The 27,775-nt window shown below is 44.8% G+C and overlaps 1 protein-coding gene across 5 annotated transcripts in view; it reads right to left on the bottom strand.

Annotated features, from left to right (window-relative positions):
- The window catches only part of NEDD4L (NEDD4 like E3 ubiquitin protein ligase), a 359,045-nt gene that overhangs the window by 270,046 nt on the left and 61,224 nt on the right, over positions 1 to 27,775 (bottom strand). For all 5 annotated transcript variants that reach the window (XM_050944652.1, XM_050944654.1, XM_050944655.1 and 2 more), the window contains exon 2: positions 15,246 to 15,319. In XM_050944652.1, the coding sequence (XP_050800609.1) occupies positions 15,246 to 15,319 (74 nt within the window). The remainder of the gene's footprint in view (positions 1 to 15,245; positions 15,320 to 27,775) is intronic.

The following is a 27,775-nucleotide window of genomic DNA, read 5'->3' as shown; positions in this document are numbered from 1 at the left end:
GTGTTTTATTCAAACTACACCTCTATCCCGATATAACGTGATCCGATATAACGCAGTAAAGCAGTGCTCCAGGGGAGCGGGGCTGCATGCTCCGGTGGATCAAAGCAAGTTCAATATAATGTTTCACTTATAACGTGGTAAGACTTTTTGGCTCCCGAGGACAGCGTTATATCCAGGTAGAGGTGTACTTAAAATACATGTTGCTAGCACCCATTTAACTCAAACACCTGAGAAAAATTTAAGACAAAAGTTTGTTTTGTTAATGATTCAACACTTCTGCCTCTTCCGTTAAAGTCTGAGGGAGCTTGCTATCAACATCTGATCCATAAGGAGTACTCCAGCATAACCAAAGACTAAACTTACATTACACATCATAGGTTCTGACTTCATGGATGCTCCTCCCCCTCCCTTCCAGCACCTCCTGCATGCCAGTTCTTGTGACATACATATTCCAATATTAAAGAAAGAGAGACTCTTTCAGACTATTTCTTGAAAGAAGCAAAAAAAAGGGGCACAAATCCATCTCCCACTGCAGGTCACGTTCACAAAAAGCATCTTAATAGAATCCTTAAAAGGTTTATTCAACTCCAAGTGTTACCTTTTTAAATATTAAGTATTTGTGCACAGACCGCTAGTAAGCTATTGATTTATTCTTAAACATGCTTCCTGGGGGAGACAGAAATTCAAACTAGTTTCACCTCACCCTTTCTATGGTTCCACAGCCACATTTTCTTATTTTGCCAATGTTTTCTTTTCTCTCCTTGTTGTTGTGTGAAAGGCCCACAAAAGCAAAAAACTGTAAACATAGGAGAAACAGTAAAGCTGACTATACACACAGTGCTATACATACATCTGATGAAGTGGACTGTAACCCATGAAAACTTATGCCCAAATATATCTGTTAGTCTCTAAGGTGCCACAAGGACTTATCTTTTTTTGCTGATACAAACTAACACGGCTACCACTGAAACAGCACTGTCCAATTCTCCAAGTAGAAAAAAATACTCTGCTTATTTTGCTTCTTTCAATTATAGTAATAGCAGGTGTTACTTATACCATAATTCAGTTCACTCTGAAATGTGTGTTTGTCTTCAGTTCTTTGGAAGGCTATGTTTAAAAAAAAAAAGCACACAACACTCGTTCCCTCAATTAAAGCCCCTTCTTCACTTCTTCCCCTTGAATTTGTTTCAACATTTGACTCTTTGCCCTGTGAACTTCCCCAACGCGTTCCTGCACTCCCATAATTAGGTAAGATCTACAAACAAATCAATGCACAAAGAACATTAGTAAGCAGAGCTGGCTGAAAAATGTGAATGCTTTCTGATTTATATAATTTTTTTCCCCATGAAATGAAGAGTTTCATTATCAGTGTTTCATGAGATTGTTATTTTTCAACAAAATGATTCAAAATGAAATAAGCTAGGAAGAGGGAGATTCACTTCCATTCAAATCAAAAGGAAAAGTTTTGATTTCAAAATTGGTTCACCACAAATTTTAATACACAATAGTTAAAAACTTTTCATAAAACCCCTCAAAAATCTTTCAACAATGCCTACTAGGGGGTCAAGCAAAGCAAGGCCCCATACTCAACTAGTGATCATTGCTGTTTGCCTATCTTTAAGTAATGTGGTAACTTTTGAAAACTACATCTAATTCATTCCAAAATTTCAGGGTATATTCTAGGTATCAATGGGAAGAACCTTACTGATTTTGATGCCAACTGGGAAGCCAGAAAAGCCTGAATGCCCCTATAATCAAGCCCACAAAACTTCCATTGGGTGCTGCAGGCAGATGAAGCCCTCTAGTGCCCTCTGCTACTGCCTACACATCATAGAGGGGCATACCCTTTGTTGTCTACAGTAGCCCAATCTCTGTGCATTACTCAATTTTTCAAGTACAAACAGTCGCCTGGTGAGGGGGGTCGGATGGGGAGGGGGGGACAGGCTGGCTTGGCTAGAGCAGGCGCAGGGGAGGCGGGGAAGAGCACATGAGGTTTTACAGAAAGCTTTGTTGCATTAAAAATAAAAGTAGAACCAACCACTTTTAATGTAATACCATCAGACACACACTGGATTGTAAACTTAATACATACGTATCTAGACCTCATTATTGACCTCAAACCTCATGACTATGGCTGTCAATTTTTTTCCCCCTTCTTTTACAGCAGCCAGAATTAACCTGCATTTTTCAACCTCTAAAAATGAAGATTTCTAACACACATTAACTTTACTATCAGTCAGTTTTCTATTGAATGGTGCTCCCTCTCCACCCACAATGCCAGCCTCGACCACTCATTTATCAGCTTCTTGAATAAATGCGTGCCTCTTTCATGCTTCCTCTTGGAATGCACTTCTGTTAGCTTAAAGTCACCGTTGTGCCCTCTTTCAAATCCCTCTTCAAGACTGACCTCTGCAACAATGCCTCTAAGAAATCTGCCAAACAACAAGTGGCTGGCTTGAAAGGCAATTGGAATAACTGATATTATCAAATTATTTGTATTACGATAGTGCTTAGAAGTCGCCAATCAGAATTAGGCCTCCACTGTGCTAGTCGCTATACAAACATAGTAAGAGACAGTCCTGCCCCATATAACAGACCAGTAAGGGGGCAGGAAAAAAAGTACTATCCCAATGTTACAGATGGGGAACTGAAGTACAGAGCCCAAGTTCACACAGGAAGCATATGAGAGCCAGGAACTGAACTCACCTCACCTCTCCTGAATCCCAAAGTGGTGCTTAACCACAGGATCATCCTACCTCAAAAAAACCAACCACCCCTATTATGACCAGATGCATAAGTGGGCTTAACGAACAGTGGGTGAGAAGAGGTGGAGAAAGGAGGGCAATACTGGTAAAGCTCACGTACTCACAAGGGCTAGATAACTTGAGAATGTCTAACCTTTAAAAATAACCTTTGCTTACACCCATGCTCAATTCTCCACCCCACCCCTTTTCCTTCTGTGCGTGCACTCTCACTTCAAACCTCTGCACATTTTCTCATTTTAACATTTGACTAGGGCTATTTTTGTGTGTGGTTTTTTTTTAAATTTAAAAACAGCTAATTCCTATTTTATCTGGAACAGCCTCCCAAGAGGAGTTGTGGGGGCAAACAACTCAGTTTTAAGAGAGAGATGGGCAAATTTATGAGTGCAACTGTATGACAGGGATGCTTGTGATGATGGGGGACAGGGTTCAGTGGCTCGGGGTTTCCAGGTTATATCTTATGTTCCTAAAGCTCATGCTTCAGGGTTTCAGCCTGTCTAATCCTACTTCAATAATTTAGGTAAGCAGTCCTCTTAGATTCAATCATTACTCATGTAAGTAATCACTCATTTGAGTTAGGGTTGCAGAACTGTACACTTTAGGTATGTCTACACTGAAATTAGACACAGTGTCTGGCCCATGCCAGCTGACTCAGGCTCGCTGGACTGGGCTCAGGGGCTGTTTAACTGCAGTACAAATCTTCAGGCTTGGAGAGCTCTGGCCCTCTCACCTCGCAGGGTCCTAGAGTCTGAGCTCCAGCCCCAGTTTTAATGTCTATGCTGCAATTAAACAGCCCTGCAGTCCAAACCTGGGAAGTCTGAATCAGCTGGTACACGCCAGACACGGGTATCTAACTGCACTGTAGACAAAGCTTTTCTTTTTGCCTCACCTGCAGAAAGGCCCTCTAGACTAAATATTGTAATAGAATCACAGTCACGCAAATATTTTCTGTTTTGTGCCATTACAATGTTATCTTGACAGCATTACTTACTCTTGTCAGCTTGGCATTGTCCTGAGTGTGTTTTTGCTCAATCCCTGATGTCCAAGGATAATGGTTATAAGATTTTTTTTTTAAAACACCCCATATGATGACGTTATTTTGCTGAATTAAGGGTTTCACAGATTCTAAGGTCAGAAGGAATCATCTAGCCTGACCTCCTGAGTAACAAAAACCAGAGGCCTTCCCTGAATTCATTCCTGTTTGGATAGGGGACTGGAGGGGGGGTTGTTTGGGGTGTTTGTTGTTTGGGAGGGTTGAGTTGGGGGGAGGGAGTTAAGAAAAAATACTCTAGTTCAACCTTCATTTAAAAATTGACAGCGATAAAGAATCCAACACAACATTTGGTAAGTTGTTCTAGTAGTTAATTAACCTCATTGTTAAAAATCCTGCTTAATTTGAGTTTTTAATTTCAAGAAGTCATCCTATTAGCAAGGATAATGACAATTAATGACAACAGGATTTAAATATACCATTAACTATTTTTAAAAAGTTAATGTATTTTAGCTAAAGTAAAAGATAAATGTATATGTTACATTAGCCACCAGAGGGAGCTCAGGCTCCCATGAATATAATCTGTACAGAAGTTTCTCAGCAGGGTGTTCTGACCAGCTAATTCTTGTATACTAGTGCATTTTAAAAAAGGAATTTGTATAGGCAAGTAATCTAAACTTCTTGACACTAACTCACATCACTCAACTGCCTTCTTCAGTCCTTTACTATGTAAGAGGAAATGAACAGTGGGAAGAAAAAGTATTTAAAAATTATGTTCTGAGCTAACATGACCTCTGGGTCTTCATACCAGGCTTCTTTGCCCATTATCTGAACAGAACTAACAATGATGGGAGCGCTGGTAAATATAAAGATATAAACGTCTGTCATCTATCATCTGTGAGCCAAGTTTTCTTCTCTCAGTTATACATGTGCTACTTCCACAGCAATCCATGAGAACAGAATTGATGTAACCAGAAGAATTCAGCCACGTTTCACACAGACTTGCTCAAAATTGTGTTCTTAAAATGCCAGCAACAACCTGGAGTCCGTTGGCTCTAGCACTCCCACCACTGAAGCTAACCCAAGGGTATTAAGAGAAGAAAATGTAGGGCAAATAAAAGCTTGCTGTCCTAGCTGTGCCTTTTAGATGGTAGTCTCCTCAGAGCAGGGACTACTTCTATTGACCGTTGTACATCAGCAGGGCCGGTGCAACCATTTAGGCGGACTAGGCGGTTGCCTAGGGCACCGAGATTTGAGGGCGCCAAAAAGCACCCCCCATTTTTTTTTAAATGGTTGAGCAGCCACTGCTGCCAGGACAGAGAGGGAGTCTGAGCTGGCGGCGGCAGCCCGCAGCCCAAGGGGTCCCCATGGTCAGCGCCCCGCTGCGGCAGTCGGCAGCCGAGGGGCGGGGGGCCCCTGGCCCAGTGAAACCCCGGGCTGCCGCGGAGGTGCAGTGACCCTGGGTCAGGGCGCCGCCGCGGCAGTGGGCAGTCCAGGGTGTCCCCTGGGTCAGAGCCCTGCCGCGGCAGCCAGCAGCCCAGGGGCGGAGGTCCCGTGGCCCAGTGAAACCCCGGGCTGCCGCGGAGGCGCACTGACCCTGGGTCAGGGCGCTGCAGCGACAGCCGGCAGCCCAGGGTGTCCCCTGGGTCAGGGCACCGCCGCGGCAGCCGGCAGTCCAGGGTGTCCCCTGGGTCAGAGCCCTGCCGCGGCAGCCAGCAGCCCAGGGGCGGAGGTCCCGTGGCCCAGTGAAACCCGGGGCTGCCGCGGAGGCGCACTGACCCTGGGTCAGGGCGCCGCCGCGACAGCCGGCAGCCCAGAGTGTCCCCTGGGTCAGGGCGCTGCCGCGGCAGCTGGCAGCCCAGGGTGTCCGGAGGGGCTTCCGTGGAGCTGCCGCAGTCGTGCATGCGGACAGTCGGCGGCTAGCGCGGCTTCGGTGGACCGCCCGCAGACACCACTGCAGCAGCTCCACCGAGTCGCAGAGCACCGGACCGCCCGCAGACACCACTGCAGCAGCTCCACCAAGCCGCAGAGCACCGGACCGCCCACAGGCACCACTGCGGCAGCTCCACCGGAGCCGCGGGACCAGCACGCGGGGCAGCGAAATTGCCGTCCGCCTAGGGCGCTCAAAACCCTAGCGCCGGTCCTGTACATCAGTGAACCCACTGGCGGCATACACTGAACAATGATGCTGTTAGAAGTAAAATGTAGTTTCATGTTAAGGATTTTTTTCATCATTCTGTTGCAAACCTTTTCACTTAACAAAAAAAAAAAAAACCCAACCTTTCAGATAGCCAAAATTCCACGTATAGCATATTTTTCAAAGACTCTGGAAGTAGTAGCAGAGTAATTTACTCCCATTTCCAAAACAGATCCTTCCAAAACAAATTTGCTCGAGTAAGAATGTTAGCATAACAGTTGTAATTTCATACAGCCAATAATACATTTATTGACTTCTATTCTGAAAGCATTTCATGCATGCATACACCTATTAAAGATCTGCCTATAATTATGCCAAAAAAACCAACAATACATCCAACCAAATTCCATCCTCAGAGATGTCATAGATACCCAACACAAATGCTCCTTAATAATTCTGAATTAAGATTAGTAAATGTTAAATCCCTAAAATATGTTTATATTTGTAATAAATATTTTTTAAAAACAGTTATAAAATTTAACACGATACAAAAACGACAGCAGGGGAGAGGAACTACATAAAGTAAATCACTCAGAACTGCCACATGTAATTTATGATGATCTTATTTTATGAGCTAGTTAATGTAAAGTATTGTACTTGACTAGTGACACAGGCCCTAACTTTCAGGGACTGCTGAGCACCCATACCTGAACATTAAAGGCCTGTCTACATGGGGAAATGGGTTGGCCTAGCTATAGCAGAATAATTTCACTGGTAAAACTACAGTATAATAATTATTACGCTACAATTATGAATCCATTTCCCCACTCAGAAAAAACCTAGATTAATAGAGAGTTAGAGTTAAATTCCACACTTCCAAAAATAGATCTAATCTAATTTATTCATATATTTAAAAAACAGATTTAAAGGCATGATCCTGTAAATACTTATTACTGGGAAAGTCATCAGAACCACCACAGCAGCCTCACTTAAGCAGTGAATGGGGGAATTCATCACTGGGGGTGGGAAGGGGAGAGTACGACAAGGGAGAAAAGGATGAGAAGATCACAGACACATCACTGAAATGTTAGTAAACAAACTGAGTCAGGAGATGAGATTATATTTTAAACATTACAGGAACCATGTCTTTTTATTTGTTTGTACAGTGAATAACCCAATAGGACTTCAATCCCGACTGAAGCCTTGGGCACTATCACAATACAAATACATACAGAAAAAAATAAATACAGCATTGTTTTCAGTGTGTATCATGATTACAACTCATGGTTTTATAACTTGCACTGGATGATAAACAAAAGTAGGAATTCCTTCAATAATTTAACTCGTTAAACATTTAAGGAAACAATCATTTTCAGAGACAGAATTAAAAAGTTACTCAAATCACAATGCTTTAAATTTCAACAGCAACCTCACGTTGTAAAATATGTAAGTGCATCAGTGCTCATGCAATAATGGTTACACACAAACAAACCTGCTCATGGAAACTTCCATTCTCTTCTTGCCCAGTGCAGAGCCAGCAAGGTTCCATCCAAAACTACTGAGTTTCACTAGACATTGATTTACAACACTTATAAGTTCTTACTCTACAGCTAAGATCCCATGTACTTTAAAAAAAAACAAAAACATGCCATACTGAGTAGACCAAAAAGGAGATGAGACACAGTTATTTCAGTGTTAACAAAATTGCTTAGGAAGAAATCAGGCACACCTAGAAATCACTCCAATTTAGCTACCGCTCTATGAAATAGAACTTTAGATTCCAATGGAGTTTACGCTTAGGAAGAAATCAGGCACACCTAGAAATCACTCCAATTTAGCTACCGCTCTATGAAATAGAACTTTAGATTCCAATGGAGATTACGCTTAGGAAGAAATCAGGCACACCTAGAAATCACTTCAATTTAACTACCGCTCTATGAAATAGAACTTTAGATTCCAATGGAGTTTATGCTTAGGAAGAAATCAGGCACACCTAGAAATCACTCCAATTTAGCTACCGCTCTATGAAATAGAACTTTAGATTCCAATGCAGTTTATTCTTATGTCAATGATGAGGGCTATTCTAACTGACAATCTGTATTTTTGTTCAATGGGTCACCTTAACCGAACAACTCTCTGATATCCTAAATTACAGCCTCACTGCAATACCACAGACCAAAAACAGTTACAGTTTTTCATTTAAAAAAATAGAATTGTGGAGCCCAATTTTTGTTTCAAAATACTTTCTCAAGTACTCCAAATGATAGTCATTTTCTTCAGAAGGAACTGTGGAATAAGGACTTTCAAACTCTAAAAATGATCACTTGCAAATTGGTGATGTCTAAAATTATGACCCATAGCAGTAATTCCTGATATTAAATACTTAAAAGAAAGCCCATTGAGGTGGTTTTATATGTAAGATATAACCTGTTTCGTAAGGCACCTTTCATAGGCACACAGGAGTGTACACATTATTCTGCCCCAGTATTAAATACTGCCATGACTCAACCTTGAAGTAGCTTATCAGCTACTATGACTGTAATTATGCAGTTCTAATGCTAGTTTTCAAAATACCATTTCATTAAACACTTTGAGTCACTCATTCCAGAGATTGTAAGTGCATCAATATTTACTGTAGGTCATCTGACTGCCCTCCTCACAAAGTGTTCAGCCACATTTCACACAGACTTGCTCAAAATTGCATTCTTAAAATGCCAGCCGCAGCTTTTCCTCAAACCTTATTTTTCACTTTTGAAAGAAGACAGAAACAGAGCACTGGGAAATTGACAGCCTTCAGTTATCCACAGAGCACATGATTTACACAGCCGTGGGCAACAGTGCCCCAACCAACATTGGGAGTGATGTCCTGTAGTGGCAAGGGTATGGGTAGGTGCATCATAGAGTGACATTTTCCCCGTATCTTCCAAACTGAGTCTTTGGTGAACAGGAGGGAAAAGGAGGCCAGTTCCAGACCCAAAAGTGCTCATGTGTACAACAGCAGCAGGTCATCACTCCATAAGAACAGCCATACTGGGTCAGACCAAAGGTCCACCTACCTCAGTATTCTGTCTTCCAGCAACGGCCAGTGCCAGGTGTTTCAGAGGGAATGAACAGAACAGGTAACCATCAAGTGATCCATCCTGTCGCCAATTCACAGCTTCTGGCAAGCAGAGGATGGGGTCGCCATTGATGGACCTATCCTCTATGGACTTATCTAGCTCTTTTAGACCCTGTTCTTGACCTTCACAACATCCTCTGGCAAAGAGTTCCACAGGTTGACTGTGCGTTGTATGAAGAAACACTTCCTTTTTGTTTGTTTTAAACCTGCTGCCTATTGAATTCATTGGGTGACTCCTAGTTCTTGTGTTATGAGAAGGAGTAAACAACACCACTTCAATTGCTTTCTCCACATCAGTCATGATTTTATAGACCTCTACGATATTCCCCACCTTAGTCATCTCTTTTCTAAGCTGAAAAGTCCCAGTCTTTTTTCTCTCTCCTCATATGGAAGCTGTTCCATATACCTAATCATATTTGTTACCCTTTTCTATAACTTTTCCAATTCCAATACATCTTTTTTGAGATGGGTGACCACATCTGCACACAGTATTCAACATGTGGGCATACCATGGATTTATATAGAGGCAATATGATATTTACCTATCTATTACCTATTCCATTTCTAATGTTTCCCAATACTGTTCGTTTTTTTGACTGCTGCAGCATAGAGTGTATGTTGTCAGAGAACTACTCACAATAACTCCAAGGGCTCTTGTTGACAGGTAACAACTAATTTAGACTCCACCATTTTATATGTATAGTTGGGATTATGTTTTCCAATGTGCATTACTTTGCCTTTATCAACACTGAATTTCATCCGCCATTTTGTTGCTCAGTCACCCAGTTTTGTGAGATACCTTTGTAACTCTTTGCAGTCTGCTTTTGACTTGACTATCTTGAATAGTTTTGTATCATCTGCAAATTGACACCTCACTGTTTACCCCTTTCTCCAAATCATTTATGAATATGTTGAACAGTACTGGTCCCAGTACAGACCTCTGGGGAACACCACTATTTGCCTCTCTCCATTCTGAAAACTGACCATTTATTCCTACCCTTCATTTCCTAACTTTTAACCAGTTACCAATCCATGAGAGGATTCCCTTCCCTCTTATCCCATAATAGCTTACTTTGCTTAAGAGCCTTTGGTGAGGGACTTTATCAAAGGCTTTCTGAAAATCTAAGTACACTATATCCACTGGATTCCCCCTGTCAATATGCTTGTTGACCCTCTCAAAGAATTTTAGTAGATTAGCAAGGCATAATTTCCCTTTACAAATACCATGTTGATTCCTCCCCAACAAATGTTCATATACATGTCTAATAATTCTGCACTTTACTATACATCTCTATCCCGATATAACGCAACCTGATATAACACAAATTCGGAAATAACACAGTAAAGCAGCACTCCAGGGAGGCAGGGCTGCGCATTCCAGTGGATCAAAGCAAGTTCGATATAATGCGGTTTCACCTATAATGCAGTAAGATTTTTTTAGCTCCCAAGGACAACGTTATATCGGGGTAGAGGTGTAGTTTCCACCAACATGCCTGGCACTGAAGTTAGGGCTACCAGCCTGCAATTGCCAGGACTGCCTCTGGAACCTTTTTTAAAAAGTGGAGTCACATTAGCTATCCTCCAGTCATCTGGTACAGAAGCTGATTTAAGTAAGTTAAGTTATATACCACGGTTAGTAGTCCTGCAATTTCACATTTGAGTGCGCCTTCAGAACTCTTGGGTGAAGACCATGTGGTCCTGGTGAATTATTGCTGTTTAATTTATCAGTTTGTTCCAAAACCTCCACTAATGACACCTCAATCCGGGACAGCTCCTCAAATGTGTCACCTAAAAAGACTGACTCAGGTTTTGGAAGCTCCCTCACACCCTCAGCTGTGAAGACCCAGAGAGTACAGAGCAGTGGGGCCACCTGGGCCACGGTCAGGCCAAACCTTAGCGGTGCTGCAAACCCGTGCTCAGGTCATAGCACCACTCACTCAAATTGGGTGGGGGGGAAAGAGGCGTTGTAGGCACTCATGGGCCAGAGGTGCCAAGCTGCTGATGGGAAAGGGTACTTGAGAGGGGGAAAGGCGCATCAGGCAGAGGTCGGAGGAAAAGAATCTATGCCCCCCACTTCAAATGGCATTCTGCGGCCCCTGCTTTCACCCACTTCACCCTTCCTTTTGTGCGGGGCTGCCCAGATAAGAGCTCCACTCACCAGCCGAAAGGCAGAGGCAGAGCCAGCCTTAGACAACAGGGGGATTCAGAGGAAAGAGTCCACCCTCCTTCCCTCCAGGTACCTGTACTCAGGAGAAGGAGAGGGAGAGGCTCCATAGGCCTGGAACACATGGGAGGAGGCAGAGAGGACATCCACCAGTCCACCTCTTAATGGGAGAGAAAGAACGAGCACCCCCTCTCCTGCATTGCAAAGACTGGGCCGCACGTGGGTTCAGCATGCTATATAAAACTCAGGCACCATCACACGCATTTACACCACAAATCTGCAAATAGAACCTGGCGCTATCAGAGGTCTTTCTGGAGAGAGGCACTGAACTAATTTGCAGAACTCCTCCTTTGTTCCTACCTCCAGCCCTTTGATTCACTGATTTCCATCTCTGTACCTTCTCCCACCTATGAACAAGAGAATGGTTCAGGCTACGTGGCCCACTCCGTTCATTTATCTGTTGAGTGTGCCAAAAAGGGTGGCAACCATGGTGGGCTTTTCCATGACATGGACACTTACCACCCAGCAGCTAGACTGTGACTATCCACAGACTTCACAAAACCAAAAGTGTCACAATGGCTTTCAGCTGCTGCCAAGTTTGACAAGATTTGAACCAATGACAGGGTGCTGAAAAATTATCCCATCACGATTACCCTCCAAAAAAAATTTTTTTGCAGCAGAGTTATGCTGTGTGCACGGTCCCCCGTCCCACTCCCTATACACACCCCAAAACACCACCACTCTCTTTAATATGACTAGTTGAGTGCTATTTTAGGAGATCTCACATACGCCATGCTTCAGAAAATTTAACCATCTTTAGAATTTCACACTTTTCCTCCAGACAGTTTTATTTGAAATTAGGTTCTACAATGAAAGTAATGTAGAGCTCATACCTCATTGATTATTGATTAACTCAACATAATTTACCGGCATGATAATTTTGGGGGGAGGTATGCTTGATAATTACATTGGAATGATACTGATATTTGTGGCAACTCAAAAATCATATTTGAGTCAAGCAGCATAAACTGTAAAACTATCAGCAGAAAATGCAAATCCATTTAAAAAAACCTTTTCCCACAAAAAGCTTTCTGAGAAGCCCATCAGCTCAGCAGTGCAAGCATTTCAGTAAAACTGATAATGTATGATGCCATTAATATCATTTTTAGCAAATATCTATTTCAAACAAAGTTTGAAACATACTCCAACTTATGTTTTCTACTGTTTAAGCTTAATGAAAACCCTACTGGACTTGAGACAGTTACTTTAAATATTTAAGGGCCATATCAATAGAACTCATTGCCAATTCACACAACTTAAGCATTTGAACTCAAAGATACAACACTGATTTTTTGAGATTTATCCATTCTTCAGCAAACGTCAGACTCTTGATTAAGGCATCTTATATATTTACAACATATGAGAGGTCTGGCTGACGGAGTAGATACTACCGTGCCACGGATTCAATAATAAAACTTCCCGTGTATCCTGTAAAGAATTACATGTATGCTAAGGAATTTTTCATTTTCCTCAGATTCTTTTTTAAATTTGCCCCTATACCCCCAACACTAACATTCTCTATGGTAAGAGAATTTGCCTACCCAAACACTAGTTTGTTTTGGTTTTTAAATCAACTATTTGAATGGTCAAATTTAGTTACAACTTGGCCAGATTTTGTTTCTTCATTTGACACAATTAAATATATGAAGCCAATCATTGTCTATACCAGTACAAAAATGTTGGAGCCAAATTAAAGAACTGAAAACACAATGTTAACAAGACATAGCTCCAGTCTTTTTTCTTTTTTGGGGGAAATTGTTCTCTTTTCTCCACTCCACTCTCCTCCAGAATTTGTTTCCCTTTTCCCTCTTCCCTTTGCTACCGCAGCATCTCACCTTCAGCTGAAAGGCCTCCCATGAGATAAATGCTAATGGGGGATGTGCAAAGCAATTGTACTTCTGTAGTGCAAGTTAGCCAACACTATTAACCGTACAACTACTAATCTATTCAGCAAGTATGTATCTCATCACTTCCAAACATGACCCGCTTTTTTGTTGCTTATGGTCAGCAGTCAAAAGCTATTTCAAACAGCAATTTTAGAGGAGAAAGAAAGGGCTCCGTCTTACCACATTCTGCACATATCTACCAAAGGAACATTTGTTGCAAGATTCACACACACAAAAGGTGATTAAACCTTCAATTACTGCTTTAAGTAGTTTCAAACTAGATAAACTGATGGACTACAGTTTAGCATAATTAAAGAAACACAAAATAATCGATAGGGAGGGTCATTAATACATGAAGAAGCTAGAGTTAGTTGCAGTAAGGAATTCCACTTTTTTACATTCAGTACTAAACTGGCTGCCAGTAACTTTTGTAGTGAAATTCAAACTGTGGGTCTTAACCTAAAAAGCTCTAAATGGTTTGGAACCTACCTTGCTCCTCAAGCAACATGGTTGAGGTCAGCAGGGATACTCAAGCTAGAACCTTCTCCGTTTAAAGGGGACTTGAAAAGGGGGTTGCTGGCTAAATGATTTATGTGAAGAGTCCTTGGTTTAGAATTCACTCCCTCACTATCAGTCATCTGCCAGAGGTTGGGATTTGTTTACCTTCTAGACACATTCCAAAAATTCTCAAATATGCCCATCCTATTAATTCGCATGGTCATTCATGAAATATCGCTTCTCAGAAAGAATGTTTTTATGTTTAAGTGGACACTCCTTCAGGACTGCAATTTGTGGTTTGAGCTGTCTAGTGCAGTGATTATTAACCTGTAGTTTGTGAACCCCTGGAGGTCTGCAATCTACATTTAAGAGGTCCGCAAAAGGTTGTTACCAGAGAACAGTAGTTTGGTCTGTAGATCTCAGAGTCTGTGGACTACATCTAAGACTTCCAAAGGGAACCGCACTTCAATCTGAAATTTTTTAGGGGTTCGCAAATGAAAAAAGCTTGAGAACCACTGGTTTAGTGCATGCACCATAAGCCTAGGCTGGGAGCAAAAAGTGTTTTAAAATATATAATTTTTAAAAGGAAAACTTGGACATAAGCAAAGTGGCCTTGCTATACTTTTTAATCAGAAACACTTAAAAACAGCTTTCATTTCTGCCAGTTGTCACCCTGTTTGAGGTTATATCAGGGCAGACCATGGTCTGTTCACTTTCTGTTGATTGACAGGTAGCAGCCACTTGTGTGAAAATTGGCTTATGCCCTCTGGCAGGCTCTCTCTCTTCATCCAGCCACTGGTCTTCAGTTGAAAATCTTCTGTAATTCTCACCCTGATTCCTGAAACACTTCGCAGGTGAAAAAAATATATATCTGTGAAATGGCTGCATAAATGCTGACTCCTCAGCCTGATAAATCTTTCACTCCACTAAATCTGCATTTCATTAAACAGGCCCTTCGTGTGGAGTGCGAAGGCTTCCTATTTGGCAAAAACATCAGCACGGTCTGTTCCAAGCTTTTTTCACATTAACACTTCCTAGCCTTCTCCCGCATGGACTGGGTTGGGGAAACCCTTCAAACCACTTTCTTTTAAAAAGGCAGAGTACACAGGAAATGTACCAGTGACATCTGGATAAGATTGACTGTCCTAACCCCAGTGTCCCCCTCCCCCCAAAAAAACAACCAACCCCAATAAATCACAGTGCAACAATCCTATCAGGCTTCTGTATCTAAACACCAGCACAACTGCTGCTGAAACCAACAGGAGTGGTGCTTTATCACAAACTAAAATGAGTTACTGCATCCTTCATGCCTTCTGACCCTCTTAAAATCAGAGGGGAAGAAAAAAGTCATTTTAAATACAGTACCTAAAACCACTACCAAAGCCTGAGCTGCCTCCTTGCGCAGAGACTATTGCAGAGGCAGAGAAACTGGCAAACTCTGTGGTGTGGAGGGACTATTCCAGAGGGTGCGAGACTAAATTGCTTGCTAGTCTCCTAACAGACATCCCATGATCTACACCAGTTGCGATCATGTCACAGAATCTTTCATTGGGTTTATAAACAGCTATAAAATTGCTATAGTGCCTGTACTATAAAATTTTAAACAAGCGCTGAACGCGACACACATACCTGGCTCCGAAGATGTCTTTTTTTGCTAGATCAATGCCAGAAACAACCTTAACTCTGAGGAGTCGAGATTCATCCTAATAAAATAGGAAAGAAAAAAAAGAAAAGTGTTTTACTCATGCAAATACAAGTGCCTACCTTCGAAGGTGTTAGATCACTATTTCCCAAACATGAAAGAATTGTCAGTACCTGAATAGGAGGAGTCTGGTCTATTTTTCAATCCTGAGTTAAATTCTGAAAGACTTATGGAGGGAGCTGTACAGTTCAGCTCCCAGAGAACAGTGCCAATCATCAGAGACATGAAGGGCTCTTAGTCCAGCCATAACAAAAGCTGGCAAGAATAAGTAACTGCCAGAGCACGGTGGGGGGGGGGGAGCATTATTTGCATAAGAGGGCCATTTGAAATCTCAGATTTCAAGTTCACCTCTTCAACACAAGGTCATATGATTTTGAAAAACAACATTTTGGTATTAATTACCAATAGTGAAATTTTTATCATTTTTTAATTAATGTGTACTTGGTAATACCAGTGCATGAGGAAAGAAAAACAAAGAAACAGCAAGTGAGATCTAGATATGATACAAAATTTCAAATATTTTTATCTTGATTTCCAATCCCCCGCCCACCCCATAGATTTCCCAAAAGCAAAGGAATAAAGCAGTGTTTCTCAACCAACCCCTGCGGGTACACAGAGGTCTTCGAGGGAGTACATCAACTCATCTAGATATTTGCCTATTTTTACAACCAGCTACATAAAAAGCCCTAGCAAAGTCAGTACAAACTAAAGTTGCATACAGACATAATGAGAAAGTCAGCAATTTTTCAGTAACAGTGTGCTGTGACACTTTTGTATTTTTATGTCTGATTTTGTAAGCAAGTAGTTTAAGTGAAGTGAAACTTGAGAGTATGCAAGACAAATCTGACTCCTAAAAGGGGTACAGTAGTCTGGAAAACTTGAGAACCACTGAAATAAAGGACATTCTGTGTTCTGGCAGATACAAAGCTTAAAAAAAAAAACTTTTCAAAGACCTGTGTGGCAGTTCTGAAAATGCAAATTGCCAGCTCATCACCTTGCACAGCAATCGATCATGCTGACACATTCCACTGTCTTCGATCATCAATATTGACACTGCTTTTTTTGTGCGCCGTGTTTTAGCAAGCCTTTTTTTTTTTTTTTTTTTAAAGAAAAAGGTTGTCACCAGCACAAAAAGAATCCTATTTCAAACCCCTCCTTAAAAATACTCTCATTTTCAGTGATGCCTACAAAACCCCTGGTAACAGTTAGGTGGCTTGTGTGCTAAGACCAGTCTGTCATACTGAGTAATATTATCTCACTGTTTCCTTTTACTCCCCATCTGCCTGTATCCACCTATTGTCTCACCTTAGGTTACAAGGTCCTTGGGGCAGACACTTGGGGGTGGGGTGTTTGTACACAATCCTGGTGCATGACTAAGACTCCTAGGCAGGCCCCAAGTAAGGTGGGGGGGAGGAAGAGGAGAAAATGGATAATACTTTACCAGGGCCCAGTCCAAGGGAGGGGCCCGGCAAGAGGGCCACAAGCCCTTCACCATGAAAAAAAAAAAAAAAAGTCAGGCTAAATTGTGGCCATTTGAGTTTGACTTAAGTGTAATGTATGTAATCTCGGGGAGTATGTTTGTACCTCTGTATCTGTGTGGGATGGAATGGCAACCCATTGTTATGAGTCTGCCCTGTGCCCAGCTAAATGTTGCTTGGGGCCTGGCTCTTAGGTGCTACGGTAATACAAACAAACAGTTTTGAGAACGATCCTATTGAAACTGGTCTTGCCATCATGTGTGTCAACTTGACCTTTTTAACTGCAACCAGCTTATAAAAATGGATGCCCCTAAGGTTCAGTTATTGTAACAGACGCCCGCTGCTCATAGCTTGCTCAGAAAGCAGTGTATTTCTCACAAATTGGTACTATTGAGATCACATTATGCCTACTCAATTTGTTTTAGATAGCTGACAAAGTGAATCCACCCATCAAACCTGTATTTAGGACTTTCACATGATTAGGAAGGCCAGAGGTCTATTCTAAAAGCAGACCACTATCTTGCCTCTGACAGCAGACAGAGTTACATGCTTCAAAAGAAGAAACCCAGAAGAGAAAGCTTCCTCATAATCCCCCCTCCTCTCAATAGTTAGGATGCCTCATGACCAAAAGCTTGAGGATCTATATACCTTTTAGAAGCGTACAGGTGTGACACAGCAGGGAGCGGGGCAGATTGACCTGGGAATGTCTCCTAGTTTTGCTGGGACTGTCTGCATTGGGGTGGGATAGCAGGGGATGACACCTGGGCTTGTAACCAAAGCTAAGAGGGGGGCTGGGCCAGGTGACACCTTTGCCCAGGAAACTTGACAAAGGGCTTGTCTACATCAGAAAGTTGCAGCGCTGGTGAGGGAGTTACAGCGCTGCAACTTAGGAGGTGTACACATCTGCAGGGCACCACCAGCGCTGCAACTCCCTGTTTGCAGCGCTGGCCGTACTCCCGTTTTGTCTCGGGTGTAGAGGATCCAGCGCTGGTGATCCAGCGCTGGTAATCAAGTATAGTCACTTACCAGCGCTTTTCTTGACCTCCGTGGAATAAGCAGGTATCCCAGCATACCTGAGGAAGCCTCCGGTAATCAAGCTGGTCTCCTTCCCCGGCTTGCTCTCGCGTTCCCCGAACCCCGAGCAAGCAGGTCTCCGTCCCTGCGGTTTGCAGGGTGGTTCCGGGAACGCGAGAGCAAACCGGGGAAGGAGACCAGCTTCGCCGCGGTTTGCTCCCGCGTTCCGCGAACCACCCTGCAAACCGCAGGGAAGGAGACCTGCTTGCTCGGCGGTTCGGGGAACGCGAGAGCAAAGCGGGGAAGGAGACCAGCTTCGCCGCGGTTTGCTCTCGCGTTCCCCGAACAAGCAGGTCTCCTTCCCTGCGGTTTGCACGGTGGTTCGCGGAACGCGAGAGCATACCGCGGCGAAGCTGGTCTCCTTCCCCGGTTTGCTCTCGCGTTCCCCGAGCAAGCAGGTCTCCTTCCCTGCGGTTTGCACGGTGGTTCGCGGAACGCGAGAGCATACCGCGGCGAAGCTGGTCTCCTTCCCCGGTTTGCTCTCGCGTTCCCCGAGCAAGCAGGTCTCCTTCCCTGCGGTTTGCAGGGGGGTTCGGGGAACGCGAGAGCAAACCGCGGCGAAGCTGGTCTCCTTTCCCGGTTTGCTCTCGCGTTCCCCGAGCAAGCAGGTCTCCTTCCCTGCGGTTTGCAGGGGGGTTCGCGGAACGCGAGAGCAAACCGCGGCGAAGCTGGTCTCCTTTCCCGGTTTGCTCTCGCGTTCCCCGAACCCGAGCAAGCAGGTCTCCTTCCCTCCGGTTTGCAGGGTGGTTCGCGGAACGCGAGAGCAAACCGCGGCGAAGCTGGTCTCCTTCCCCGGTTTGCTCTCGCGTTCCCCGAGCAAGCAGGTCTCCTTCCCTGCGGTTTGCACGGTGGTTCGCGGAACGCGAGAGCATACCGCGGCGAAGCTGGTCTCCTTCCCCGGTTTGCTCTCGCGTTCCCCGAGCAAGCAGGTCTCCTTCCCTGCGGTTTGCAGGGGGGTTCGGGGAACGCGAGAGCAAACCGCGGCGAAGCTGGTCTCCTTTCCCGGTTTGCTCTCGCGTTCCCCGAGCAAGCAGGTCTCCTTCCCTGCGGTTTGCAGGGGGGTTCGCGGAACGCGAGAGCAAACCGCGGCGAAGCTGGTCTCCTTTCCCGGTTTGCTCTCGCGTTCCCCGAACCCGAGCAAGCAGGTCTCCTTCCCTCCGGTTTGCAGGGTGGTTCGCGGAACGCGAGAGCAAACCGCGGCGAAGCTGGTCTCCTTTCCCGGTTTGCTCTCGCGTTCCCCGAAACCCCTTGAAGCCGCCCAACAGCGCTGCAGTGTGGCCACATCTAACTCCACTTGCAGCGCTGGTTGCTGTAAGTGTGGCCACTCTGCAGCGCTGGCCCTATACAGCTGTACAAATACAGCTGTAACAACCAGCGCTGCAAAATTTTAGATGTAGACATGGCCAAAGGCAGGAGGAGGAGCTGGGGAGGGAGAGAGAGAGAGACTTAGGGCTTGTCTACATCACAAAGTTGCAGCGCTGGTGAGGGGGTTACAGCGCTGCAACTTAGGAGGTGTACACATCTGCAGGGCACCACCAGCGCTGCAACTCCCTGTTTGCAGCGCTGGCCGTACTCCCGTTTTGTCTCGGGTGTAGAGGATCCAGCGCTGGTGATCCAGTGCTGGTAATCAAGTATAGACACTTACCAGCGCTTTTCTTGACCTCCGTGGAATAAGCAGGTATCCCAGCATACCTGAGGAAGCCTCTGGTAATCAAGCTGGTCTCCTTCCCCGGCTTGCTCTCGCGTTCCCCGAACCCCGAGCAAGCAGGTCTCCTTCCCTGCGGTTTGCAGGGGGGTTCGGGGAACGCGAGAGCAAACCACGGCGAAGCTGGTCTCCTTCCCCGGTTTGCTCTCGCGTTCCCCGAACAAGCAGGTCTCCTTCCCTGCGGTTTGCTGGGTGGTTCGGGGAACGCGAGAGCAAACCGGGAAAGGAGACCAGCTTCGCCGCGGTTTGCTCTCGCGTTCCCCGAGCAAGCAGGTCTCCTTCCCTGCGGTTTGCAGGGTGGTTCGGGGAACGCGAGAGCAAACCGCGGGGAAGCTGGTCTCCTTTCCCGGTTTGCTCTCTCGTTCCCCGAACCCCCGAGCAAGCAGGTCTCCTTCCCTGCGGTTTGCAGGGCGGTTCGGGGAACGCGAGAGCAAACCACGGCGAAGCTGGTCTCCTTTCCCAGTTTGCTCTCGCGTTCCCTGAACCCCCCTTGAAGCCGCCCAACAGCGCTGCAGTGTGGCCACATCTAACACCACTTGCAGCGCTGGTTGCTGTAAGTGTGGCCACCCTGCAGCGCTGGCCCTATACAGCTGTACTAATACAGCTGTAACAACCAGCACTGCAAAATTGTAGATGTAGACATACCCAGAGACGGCTGCAGTGGAGATTCAGTTTTGGGCTGGCTGGGGAATCGGAGGGAACCCCAAGGCTGGGGTCTAAGATCCCTACCCCCCAGAAGGACCTGACTAAGGGGTCTTGTTTATGCCTACAAGCTCTGGTTTGGACTGTGTTCCTGTCATCTAATAAACCTTCTGTTCTACTGTCTGGCTGAGAGTCATGGTGAATCGCAGGAAGCGGAGGGTGCAGGGCCTTGTCTCCCCCAAACTCCATGACAACGGGGTTTTTGACTTTTCATTTTATTATTACTGATTTCCAACAGCACTCACAGCATGCTGTGTGCTTTCCAAACTGAGGAAGTATGATCCCTGCCCCATAGAACGTACAGTCTAAAACAGGGAAAGTGACCAATACGGTGGATGGGCAACTAACGAATAGACAGTTACATTAACAGATACTGAACTGGGTGTATTTTACATATTGTGATAGACCCAAACCAGTGGGGTACAGGAGTCTGGTAGAGGGTAAACATACTGGTCACTGGATGAGTAGTTTTCTGTTCCCTGAGTGACCAGAGCAGGGGCTGCACTAGAGTAATCAGGAACCTGCTAGAGCCAGTTAAGGCAGACAGACTGATTAGAACACCTGCAGCCAATCAAGCAGGCTAATTAGGGCACCTGGGTTTAAAAAGGAGCTCACTCCGCTGGGGGGTGGGGGGGACCAGAGGAGAGGAAGTGCATGTGAGGAGCTGGGAGCAAGAGGCGCAAGGAGCTGAGACTGAGAGGGTGTGCTGCTGGAGGACTAAGGAGTACAAGCATTATCAGACACCAGGAGAAAGGTCCTGTGGTGAGGATAAAGAAGGTTGTTTGGAGGAGGCCATGGGGAAGTAGCTCAGGGAGTTGTAGCTGTCAGGCAGCTGTTACAGGAGACACTATAGACAGCTGCAATCCACAGGGCCCTAGGCTGGAACCTGGAGAAGAGGGAGGGCCCAGGTTCCCCTCAAAACCTCCGAACTCCTGATCAGACACAGGAGGAGTTGACCCAGACTGTGGGGAAGATCAATGAGGTGAGCAAATCTGCCAATAAGCACAGGACCCACCAAGGTAGAGGAGGAACTTTGTCACAATATCCTAATTTGTTTACAAGCATGGAAGTGCCCGTAGTTTTCTTATAGGCAGTGCAACAGAGACAGTCTTCAGGAGTGACTTCAGTTTAGAACGGGTGGGACCCATGCAGACAAGCACAAGATTCTTTCATGCATAGAGGACAAGCATGGAAGAATGCCAGGTAGTTGTGGGATAAGCTGTAATGAGAGGGCTTATGGTTGACATCACTGTTAAAGACATGATAAAGGTTGATAAGGGACAGACACAGAGGACTTTATAGTGACTGCTACCTGAACTCATGACTGTTATTTACTCATTATGTCTAAAGTCAGCAGGAGAATGTGCTTTATGCTGTGGTGGTATTTTGCCCCTCCTGAAACTTAAAATCACCACTATATAAGGCAGGGGTCCCCAATGTGGTGCCCGCAGGCGCCATGGCGCCAGCCAAGACGTCTAAGTGTGCCCACGTACTGGCCCGCCATGGCGCCCGGCAGGACGTCTAAGTGCGCCCACGTACTGGCCGGCGGACGAGCATCTGCCAAAATGCCACTGAGAAGCAGCAGCATCCAGAGATGTCACATTTTCAGCAGAATTTCGGTGGCGACACCTCTGGATGATGCTGCTTGTCCGTGGCATTTCAGCAGCGACACCTATTGACGTTGCCACTTGTTGGCAGCATTTCGGCAAATGCTCGTCCACTGCCACGATCCTCCATGGCTCGTCATCTGGCACTCGCCAGATAAAAAAGGTTGGGGACCACTGATATAGGGTAGCATTCCACTCCAAGGTGTTTTGAAACTCTCCTAAGAAAAGAAGAAAGTTAAAGTAATGGATGGGACTCAACAACTCCCAAAGCACACCCAGTTCAAGAGATGTACTAAATTGAAGCTTTAAATGCACTGTTGTGGAATTTTTGTGCTGTATTCAGCCTCTCTTGGCATCTTTAAAAGAAAGCACACACAAGACAGTGCATAGTGCTAAAGATTCTCCCACTGTGTGCTAAGAGAGAGAAATGGTCTCAGACCTAGCGGTCTTTGTCCTCCAAAAAGCACAGGTATTGCATATAGGTGTGCTTGAAGTTGGTTATATAGTTTTCATAGAAACATAAAACAATTAAAAAGAAGTTCAGTACGGTCCAGCTTGAGCAATTATACTGAATTCTCAAACAAATCACAACTTTGTTTAATCAGCCAGTAAGATACTTTTGATATGCCCATTGTTTAAAAGGGGCAAGGTGAACTTTGTATTACATTGTAGCATATTTGCTTTTTTTTTTTTCTTTTTTAAATGAACACGACGTTTAAGTTCTATGGACCGAATAGAGAAGCAGAAATAATACAATAGTGGTCATTCAAATTAGTGAGCTAAACAGTCTGCTACCATCTGAAGTACTATTATCCTCTTAGGAAGGAATTGCAATAACCAATCTTACAAGGACATGTATTGTTCTTATGAGATTATCACAAGTTAAAGGCCTGATCAAACTTCCTTAGAAGTCAGCTGGAGTCTCTTCATTGGCTTCAAATGGTTTACATCATCATGTGCTAATTTGAACTGGAAGATTATTATTTTTTTTGGGCGGTGGGAAGAAGAGAAATGATTTTCAGCATAGAAGACATGGGCAAACATTTATTAACCTGATTCACTGCCTCTGCATGAGTCTACTCAATAGAGGAAATATACTAATATTAGCATGAGCAGATAGCAACTGTTAAAAAATGGGATGGAAGTGGGGGGGTAATAGGCACCTATATAAGAAAAAGTCCCCAAAAATGGGACTGTCCCTTTAAAAATGGGACATCTGGTCACCCTAACTAATTTGATAGCCTCAAGGAGCTCAGTCTATCACTATAAGGCACTTTAGCAGTCAGCCACAGTTGTGTTCTGTGCTGGAGTTTTGGGTGCTTCTAACAGTGTAGTGACTACTGTATGTTTATGGCTATGATTGGGTATTTTCCTGAAGCTATCAATTATGTGGTGCTCGGTGTGCATTTACAATTATGCTTTGCATTCTACAATATCTGCTGTAAAACTAATAAAGATAAATTGATTTCTCTACACTGTTTTTCCACTCAATAAAAATAAAAGTCTCTCTTTTTGGAAAATCAATGTGGGGGGGAGGGGAGGGAGAACCACCACATCCAATGCTATACAATTTTTTAAACACAAATTAATGGGAGTGAAACTTTAAAATAAGAAGAGGAGTAAACATTTACATCCATTTGAGTGCACAAACATAGTCCGTTGTGGCTACACGTATGCCAACTGTGATGTCACAGGTCAGCATATGCAAAGCTGTGGTTCTCCTTGCTGTCCCACAGGATGGAGTCATACAAGTACTGATGTGTACATGGGGGCATAACACTACATGGTTTTCCAAGGACTGCAAATGGTGATGAGCGATTTTTGGACCAGTAGGTCAACCAGGGTCTGTAGCTTTGGGGTTTGCTACTTGAGAAGACCCACTATGACCTGGTTCATTTCCCTGTCCTTGTCCTCATGGGACTCTGAGGCCTGTTTCCTGTCCTCTCTCCTTACTGCTGGTCATATTGGGTTTCCAAGCCCACTGGCTTGCAGGATCTCAAAGAACATGTCCTCTCTAGTTCTTTTCTTTCTCCTCCTCATCAGGGGCATGACAGGGGCACCCTTAAGGTCACCATGCCAGAAATAGCATCGGATTTACAATTGCAAGGAAAAGAGAAAAAGTTTCAAAAACTCCCTTCCATTATTCCCATAAATCTTATTCTAATAAGAAATACTTAAACACTTCAGCTTTGGAGCACCTCCACACAGCACCACTCTGCAGCCCCAGCCAGGATGCATACACGCCGCTGGGAAAGGAGAAGTGGGGGAAGAGAGAAGAGGATTTTCAGTCATGAAGCTATAATCTTATTTCAATCCTTAATCCGCATGTATGAATATAGGGAAGTGGCAATGTATATGGGCACTATATCTAGATATACGCACACTAGAGAGACAGAGAGACAAACATGGGCTAGGCACCATCTTTAAAACACTAAAGAAAAATGCATGCGCACACACTTAGGGTATGTCTACCCTACGGGATTATTCCGATTTTACATAAACCGGTTTTGTAAAACAGATTGTATAAAGTAAAGTGCACGCGGCCACACTAAGCACATTAATTCGGCGGTGTGCATCCATGGTCTGAGGCTAACGTCGATTTCCAGAGCGTTCCACTGTGGGTAGCTATCCCGTAGCTATCCCATAGTTCCCGCAGTCTCCCCCGCCTATTGGAATTCTGGGTTGAGATCCCAATGCATGATGGTGCAAAAAACAGTGTCGCAGGTGATTCTAGGTAAATGTCTTCACTCATTCCTTCCTCTGTGAAAGCAATGGCAGACAATCATTTCGCGCTCTTTCTCCCTGGATTGCCCTGGCAGACGCCATAGCATGGCAACCATGGAGCTCATTTTGTCTTTCATCACTGTCACCGTATATGTACTGGATGCCGCTGACAGAGGCGGTACTGCAGTGCTACACCGCAGCATTCATTTGCCATTGCAAGGTAGCAGGGATGGTTACCAGTAGTTCCGTACCGTCTGTTGTGCCATTGTAAATTGGAGAGGAGATGACGGTTATCAGTCGTTCTGTACCATCTGCTGCTGTCATGGGTGCTCCTGGCTGGCCTTAGCTGAGGTCGGCCAGGGGTGCAAAGACAAAAATGGGAATGATTCCCCAAGTCAATTCCTCCTTTATGGTTTATCTAAAAATAGAGTCAGTCCTGCCTAGAATATGGGGCAAGTGTACTGGAGAACCAGAGAGCACAGCCGCTCCGTGTCAGATCCCGCAGAAATGATGAGCTGCATGCCATTCACAGGGGGTGCCCCTGCAACAACCCCATCCATTGATTCCCTTCTCCCCCAACCTTTCTGGGCTACCGTGGCAGTGTCCCCCATTTGTGTGATGAAGTAACAAAGAATGCAGGAATAAGAAACACTGACTTGTTAGTGAGATAAAATGAGGGGGAGGCAGCCTCCAGCTGCTATGATAGTCCAGGCAGGACATTAAACGGTGCAGGGGAGAGGAGCCCAGCATCCCGCTGCTATGATAGTCCAGGCAGTACAGAATCTTTTCTTTACACAGGAAGGGGGGAGGGGAGGGCCGATGGAACTCAGCCCCCAGTTGCTATGATGAGGATAGTTACCAGCCATTCTGTACCATCTACCAGGAATGACCGGGAGTCATTCCTATTTTTATCAGGCGCCACGGCCGACTTCACCTGAGGCCAGCCAGGAGCACTCACAGGATGATGATGACGATGGATAGCAGTCATATTATACTGTCCCCCACTGGGGAAGGGAGGGGAGGGGAGAGGATGCTGCTATGCATTGCAGCAGCACCGTGTCTACCAGCAGCATGCAGTAGACATAGGGTGACATATAAAAAAAGTCATGAAACAATTTTTTTCCCCTTTTCTTTCACAAAGGGGCTGGGGGGGATGGGAGTAAATTGACGACATATACCCTGAAACACCCTGGACAATGTGTTTGAATCTACAGGCATTGAGAGCTCAGCCAAGAATGCAAATGCTTTTCGGAGACTGCGGGGATTGTGGGACAGCTGGAGTCCTCCGTACCCCCTCCCTCCCTTCCTGAGCATCCATTTGATTCTTTGGCTTTCCATTACGCTTGTCACACAGCACTGTGCTGTGGCCTCTGTCTATCATAGCCTGGAGATTTTTTCAAATGCTTTCTCATTTCGTCTTCTGTAACCGAGCTGTGATAGAATAGATTTGTCTCCCCATACAGCAATCAGATCCAGTATCCGTACGGCCCATGCTGGAGCTCTTTTTGGATTTGAGACTGCATCACCACCCATGCTGATCTGAGCTCCACGCTGGGCAAACAGGAAATGAAACTCAAAAGTTCACGGGGCTTTTCCTGTTTACTTGGCCAGTGTATCTGAGTTGGGATTGCTGTCCAGAGCAGTCAAAACAGTGCACTGTGGGATACCACCCAGAGGCCAATACCGTCAATTTGTGGCCACACTAACCCTAATCCAATATGGTAATACCGATTTCAGCGCTACTCCTCTCGTTGGGGAGGAGTACAGAAACTGGTTTAACGAGCCCTTTATATCAATATAAAGGGCCTCGTTGTGTGGACAGGTGCGTTAAATCGGTTTAACGCTAAAATCAGTTTAAATGCGTAGTGTAGACCAGGCCTTACTGAAGTTCCCTTCTCCTTCATTAGGCTCATCTGCACTCACCTGGCAGGACTGGCTACACCTCAAATAGGTCCTGACTTCAGGCACAGCTGGAGTCCCCTGCCATGTCTCCCCCCTTCTCCTCCTGACTGTTCACAGAAGAGATCACTCTCTCTATATATTCCTCCAACATATCCACAATGCTCTGTGGAATGGTGGTAGTGTCTCTGACAAGTAAGTCTACAGTGCAGCACCAGATCTATTGTTGCACTCCCTGGCCCTGTGGTATCCCTGATGCAGATCCTTCATTTTCATATAACATTGCTGCTAATCCCTGTCATACCCCTTTGCCTGCAACTGCCAAGCAATCTTCATGTAGATGTCCATGTTTCTAAGGCTGATCTATAGCCTCTTCTCCCCTCAGGCCCAGGAGATCCAATATTTTCTGTCTGCTCCATGCAGGAGCATGTCTAGTGCATGGAGCCAGTAAGGTTGCTGAGCAGCAAGGCTGCTAGATTCTCTCACCAAGATGGACAATCAGACAAAAAAAAATGAGGAGTCCTTGTGGCACCTTATAGACTAACATTTATTTGAGCATAAGCTTTCGTGGGCTAGAACCCGCCTCATCAGATGTATGAAGTAAAAAATACAGGAGCGGGTATAAATACATGAAAGGATAGGTGTGCTTTACCAAGTGTTAGGTCAGTCTAACAAGATAAATCAATTAACAGCAAAGGTGTAGAGTTTGGTTCCTTCAGGACAGGTTGTAGATCCCTCACTCTCTCAGACCTTGGGAGACAGGCCAGTCCTCACTTACAGACAGCCCCTCAACTTGAAGCAAATACTCACCAGCAGCTACACACCACACAACAAAACCACCAACCCAGGAACCAAACCCTGCTACAAATCCCAGTGCCAACTCTGTCCACATATCTATTCAAGGAACAGCATCATAGGATCTAACCATATCAGCCACACTATCCGGGGCTTGTTCAACTGCACATCTACAAATGCGATATATGTCATCATGTGCCAGCAATGCCCCTCTGCCATGTACATTGGCCAAACTGGACATTCTCTATGCAAAAGAATAAATGGACCCAAATCTGACAACAGGAATCATAACATTCGAAAACTAGTAGGAGAACATTTCAATCTCTCTGGTCACTCAACAACAGACCTCAAAGTGGCAATTCTTCAACAAAAAAAACTTCCAAAACAGACTCAAACGTGAAGCTGCAGAACTAATTTGAATTAGTTTGGAATTAATTTGCAAAATAGATTCCATCAGATTAGGCCTGAATAAA

The sequence above is a fragment of the Gopherus flavomarginatus genome, chromosome 3 (assembly GCF_025201925.1).
Source record: "Gopherus flavomarginatus isolate rGopFla2 chromosome 3, rGopFla2.mat.asm, whole genome shotgun sequence".
NCBI classification, from domain to species: Eukaryota; Metazoa; Chordata; order Testudines; family Testudinidae; genus Gopherus; species Gopherus flavomarginatus.
Note: the sequence above shows the minus strand (reverse complement) of the source record. Positions and strands in the feature narration are given on the sequence as shown.